The 5,795-nt window shown below is 47.6% G+C and overlaps 1 protein-coding gene across 1 annotated transcript; it reads right to left on the bottom strand.

Annotated features, from left to right (window-relative positions):
- Window positions 1–835: 835 nt before the first annotated feature.
- LOC311195765 (protein FAM162B-like) lies at window positions 836–5,124 on the bottom strand (the record flags this gene model as incomplete). Its single annotated transcript, XM_084269190.1, has 4 exons — window positions 836–989; window positions 1,627–1,735; window positions 3,090–3,195; window positions 4,992–5,124. The coding sequence occupies 4 exons, from the start codon at window positions 5,122–5,124 to the stop codon at window positions 882–884; spliced, it is 456 nt and encodes a 151-aa protein (XP_084125316.1). The 3' UTR covers window positions 836–881.
- Window positions 5,125–5,795: the final 671 nt, after the last annotated feature.

Genomic DNA, 5,795 nt, shown 5'->3' with positions numbered 1-5,795 from the left:
AGATGTTTTATTATGAATTAATGAACTATGGTGATTAAAAATAATCCAGTTTTAGCATACCACATATTAACAATTACTCCTGACTGAAATCACAACTGAGGAAGTGCTGAAGAACTCTTCTGACAATGACTGGAAGCAGAAGATGAAAAAACAGTGAGGTATGACAGAATGAGAGGTGCCTACAGGCCAGGCTTGGGTATCCCAGGCTGAATCCAGTTGCCCATACTACTCCTCCACATCACTACCATCTCCTTTTCCCTCAAATCAGTCCTCAGGGGCTCCTCATGCCTTTCCAATTTCCCAGCCCCTCTTCACACCCACATCCCCCTACTCCCTCACCCATGGGACCCCACGAGGAGCTGTGGGGGGAGAAAGGACAGTAATGGCAACAGACTCAGACAGAAATAATTGACCTCTTTGTGCTTGCAGAACATATTTCAGACTCCTCTCCCTCCTGCCCTGAGTCACTTTGGCCAAGGCTTCTTGCCCTAGAGGCATTGGACAGAATGGGATGCTCTCTGATGTAGGGCAACATATTTTCTGGCTGTGAGGGGACAGTCCCACAGCCATGCTGAGCATCAGCAGCACATGATGAGCTGATCCTGAGCTGGGGAGTCCTGCATCTGCCCTTCCCACACTTTACAGTTTAGAAAACATTTCTCTATTTTAGCAGAACCCAGTGCCAAGGCCCAGAGGCCACAGAGAGCAGCTATTGGAGTTTCCATAGGAGTTTCCCAGCTTGTATGAAGCAGTTTGCGAACAGGGAGGTCTTTGCCCTGAGAGTTTCTGTGAAAAAGCTCCAAAGAGTTAAATGAAGACAGGTACACATGCCATGTGTGCAAATCACTTATTTCCTCCTGTTAAAATAAATCTGTTCCCAATCATTGTGACTTCCCAAAGGCTGCTGCCTCATCTTTCTCCACTTCAGCTCTCCACTTGGCTTTCTTTTCTGTGTTTATCCTCAGCAGTGTGTGATCCTTTTTAGCAGCCTTGAAAAGAAATGGAGATAATCATTGCATGGACACATTTCCAAGGACTACATTTCATCCAACTGCCCCTATTGATATTTTTGCAGTGACAAAATTTAATGTGCTTCCATGTTTTACCAAACCTTCAGCATTTGCAGCTCTGGTTAGCAGGAAGGCTACACTGTAAATAGTTCATAGGTGCTCTGGGACATACAAATCAGGCTGGAGACCCTGTTTCCCCACCAGTGGGATGGGGAGAAGCAAGTGTCACATCCTTGGTGGCCCTGGTGGTATGCAGACTAGGCAGGCAGGCCTGCAGGAGCCTCATGATCCACGGATGAAGGGCAGGGCCATGCATCATTGACACTGTCTGTGCTACTCCATGACCTTTGGACTGGCCTCTTGCCGAGATACTATGACATAGAGTATTGCACTGCATGGGTTTATGGCAAAGTGGGTCAGAAGGAGCACACTAAGCAGGAAGTTGTACTCCTCTATGCCAATCTCTCCTCTGGGGAATAGGGGGAGGCAGATCCTGTGTAAACATTGCTTATATGGACTTATTCTCAAACTTTTCATTGCTCAGGAGCTTATTTACACAGAGAGCATTCATAGGCCATAGATGAAGTGGATCAGTTCACTGAGAAACAATACTCACCTCTTTGCCTGTGATTACCATGGCCAAACAGCCCAGCAAGGTCAGTGCAATCATGATGTAGCAAACCTTTATCCTGACAGTGTTCCTTGCTGCGTCAAGGACCTCAGACCTGCAGAGGACAAAGCAGAGTTTCCATCCTGCAGCAGCATGTGCAAAATGAGATCATGGGGAGCTGGATAATGAATCCTCAAGTCTTCCAATAACTGCCTCCAAGTGTCTGATGTGTTTCAGCCTTGTTGTTCTGCAAGACTCAAAAGATTAGCCTATGGGGGAAAGATTTATCCATCCTCCCACACAGGTGGGGTAATGCCAGCAGTCATCAGTAACAACAGGAATAACAAATCCTGCTCTTCTGCCTCCTTTTATTGCATGAAAGAGTGAACACTAGAAAAATGGTCAGGTCAGGAAAGTCTTCTCATCATGCTAATAGAATTACGAGAAGCCCAGGTCTGGGTGTTGCAGGGCAGGGAATGGTGTGCTGCAGAGCACCAGGAGAATGGGGCTTCTGCCACCACAGCCAAGCAATGCCATCCTCATTGGAATAAGAGCTCATGCATAGTGTTTTGGTTAAGAGCAATGAAACACAGCCAGTGGTGACTGGGTCTGTGGCCACATCCCCATCCCAGCTGCATGTGGTGCTCTGAGCCCTGTCCTTCAGCAGCATAGCCCTCTGCCAGGCAGCTGGCACCAGCCTCATGAGCATCTGCCTGTGGTGGGAGGCAGAGCCTGAGCTGGAGCAGACAACTCCACCGTCTGTCTGGAGTTGTCTTCCCAAGCAGCTGAGCAGCCACAGCCATATAGCTGAGAAATCTCCACCGCCTTCCATGAGAGATTCATGGCACCTATCCAACAATTCATACTTGCAAGAGCCTGCAGCGTGTCAATGAGTCATTCATGAAATCACATCCAGACATAGATTTACTTACACCTGCAAGGTGAAGGCCAGCTAGAGGAGCCCCCAGTATGCCACAAGTCAGGAAGCATTAGGTCTCCAAAACTGAGTGACAATCCTTTAACAAAATACCTCAACAAGGAGGTAAAACCATAGCTCAGACGTGAGACACTTGTTGCAGATGTCTGTCACAAAAGCTGTGTAAACCCTAAACTTCTTTTTAAAATTCATGCAGCATTATTCATTGCCAACCAATAAAATCCAGCAAAGCATGCAAAAACCCAAAGTGGGGAGTTCTGAGTTACAAATACACTTGTCTTGCAAAAGACCCTTCAGATTAGGGTGAAATGGCGTCTACAACAAGGGAATCCACTTTACTTCACGGGGCATGATAAAAAATTCACATTCCCAAAATTACAGTCTAGTTTTGGACACCAATAGCAGCAGGTGCAGTGAACATGGAGGACCACTAACCCTCACCATGTGGGCATAACTCTGGGTAATTCTGGTAGACCGGGGTCTCAATCTATGTGTTTATGTCCAAATGCATGATTCAGACAGATCTACTTACGATATGTGCTTGGGAATGTCCTCCTTCTTTTTATAGCGTCCTGCCCATACTAATACCATTTTATCAAAATCTGTAGGCCTTCTATCATTTTTGAAGGCTCTGTAACCTGTAAGAGAGATTATAAAAAGAAAACAATTAGCTGAGTTAAAGCAGAGAAGAGGAAAAAGCCTATCATTATAGGGGGTAAAAGGACTGAAAGTTCAGAATGGCACTTTTCTGTGAGAGCCAAATGTGCTTTCTAATGTCAAAAGGATTTAGCAGCTGGCATGAGATGCTTTGTTATATTTGCAGCTTATTTAATTTTGCTTTTTTTTTTTTCCCTTTTGGTTTAGGTAGCTTTTCAACTCTTCTAGCCTTCCTGATTAAGAGGGGAAAGGATGTGGGGCTGAAGCACCCAAGCCTGCATGATGCTCTCACCCTGCTTGTATCCTGCTTTTAAGTGTCCCAACCAGGGAGTTAAACAAGCTGCCAGCAGCACTAATAACTCCTCGACAGCAACTCCTTCTGAAAGCACTGATGGAGAGACGAAATTTGTTAAAACACATCCTGGTGGGAGGCTGGGTAGTTGTTCTCATGCAAGCTGGGTACTGCGTTACTGTACTCTAATGATGATACATTACACCCCACCGAGCTACCAGGGTGATGCTATTAGCACGCTGTCACCGTGAGCACAATGAGGAAAGGGCTCTGGCTCCTCTTGATGGAAACAAGCCCAATGACAGGCCACAGTGAGGACAATAGCAGGGGGACCCTGCAACTATAGGATGAGCAATGGCTAGCTCAAATCTCAGGTTTTGCATTGCACACCTGTATGGGTGGTCGTCATAAGGTAGCTGGGACTGCTCACACACCCAGGTAGGTGCATGCAAGATGCTAAGTTACAGTGTCCTTTTCTTGCAAATGTGGGACTGGTATTTAGAAATGCTCTTTGGGTGATGAGGACATGCAGGAAGGGGTGGGCATGGAGATGGCCCCAGTCTCAGCATCCTGCGGTCCCTGGCGGTTGCTGATTGCTGGTGTTTGGCTGAAAGAAAATCATCACTTCTACAGAACAGGGCACAAGGAGCAGCTCTTCCTGCCTCTGTTGAGATGGTAAAATTACACTGAGTGCCTTGGTCCCAGGACCTGTGAGTGGCTGAAAAATTCCAGGTGTAAATCTTGGCACCCAGACCCAGGTAAATTTAACGTCCTGCTTCTCCCATTTCTCTTACAGAGTGCAGTGAGACCCAGAGAGCTACATCTGAAACATCAGCAAGTGTCTGAATGAGAACCATAGCAAGCAGTAAAATGGCTCCATCCCAGGGAAGACAAGGGTAAAGCTCTGCACTGGGGACCCACAACCAGCCATCTCATGGGAGCACAGGCAGCCCAGCCTTGCTACGGTGGGGGGCCTACAAAAGTACAGCTGAGGAGGTGGTACAGACCTAAAGAGAAACTACCTTCAAGCAGGGAGCTTGCCCATGTGGGAGCAGCCCACGCCTGCTGCCTGCCACAAAGACGCCCAGTTGTGCATGTAATCTGACAGGGAGCGTTGGGGGGGCGCAAGGCTGGCACTTACACCAGCAGGTTTGGGGACATGTACCAGTCCTCCTCTGGAAAGCTGGCAGCTGGGTAGGAAGAAAAGCATTTATTTATTTATTTTAATTAACAGGTTCCCTGACATGAAGTATCGGTTTGGATTTGCTGCCACAGGAGGACAACTATTTAACACCAAAAAACCCTTTATCCCTGTGCACTGTGCTAGTCAGAACTCTGAGTTTGCTCCACGTTTTGTGAGCATTTGTAACCCCAGGAGATGCTGCGCTGCAGTAACACGGCCACACGCAGCAACGCGTCACTTCCTCACCCTTTCCTCCCTCCATACTGCAGCACAAAACAGCAACCAAAAGCCTTTCTACCCACCTGGATCGGACACCTGCAAAGATGCATCCTGAGCACCTTTCGCTTTGTCACCAACGCCTCTGGCAGGGTACAGGACTGGCCGAGCCACTCGCTGCCACAGCCCAGAGCTGCGCCCCAGCAGCCTCCCCAGCATTCCGCAGCTGTCACAGGGCCGCTTGCCTCCAACGCTGGCCTGGGAGCACACAGGGAGATCAGCAAGAGCCCAGAAGGCCTCTTCGAGGAGTTACTAACATAAAACTACCCCTTCCTGTAAGAAGGGAGTAGCATTCATTTCCACCCTGATTGCCAACAGTTTTTGCTGGCGTCACGGTGACTAGTTGGATTTATCGCCTGTGTTTACCAAAATGCCACACCTCCTGAGCTGGGCGGGCAGAGACCGCTCTGCCCCGGTCTCTCCATCCCAAGGAACTGCTCAGGAGAAAGGGGTATTTTACTTTATTTTCTCAGCCCTTACAATGGTGGGACCAAAACAGGACAGTGCACTCTATTTCCCCAAAGACAGGCCCGGTGACTGCTAATTATCACAGCCAGTGAATCTGCTGGGGTTCTTAATTGGGTTTTTTTAGCTGAGGACAATCTTGCAAATTGGTTGCATGAGGTTTTTGTGAAGAGGAGCTTCACAAGAAGGAGAAGAGCTTTGTGTTTCCCCAGGCCCAGAGTAAACGTGGCTTGGTGGAGGGAAACTAAAGCCAGTGTTGGTGGCTATAAATGTAGATGGGAAATTCATCTCACATCCAGACTGCAAACTTGTCTGGGAAAAAAAAAAAATATATATATATATATATATATATTTGAGATACATTT

This window comes from Gallinula chloropus (assembly GCF_964237585.1).
Source record: "Gallinula chloropus genome assembly, chromosome: 11".
Lineage (NCBI taxonomy): Eukaryota > Metazoa > Chordata > Aves > Gruiformes > Rallidae > Gallinula > Gallinula chloropus.
The sequence above is the reverse complement of the archived record's forward strand: the minus strand, read 5'-3'. Positions and strand labels throughout refer to the sequence as shown.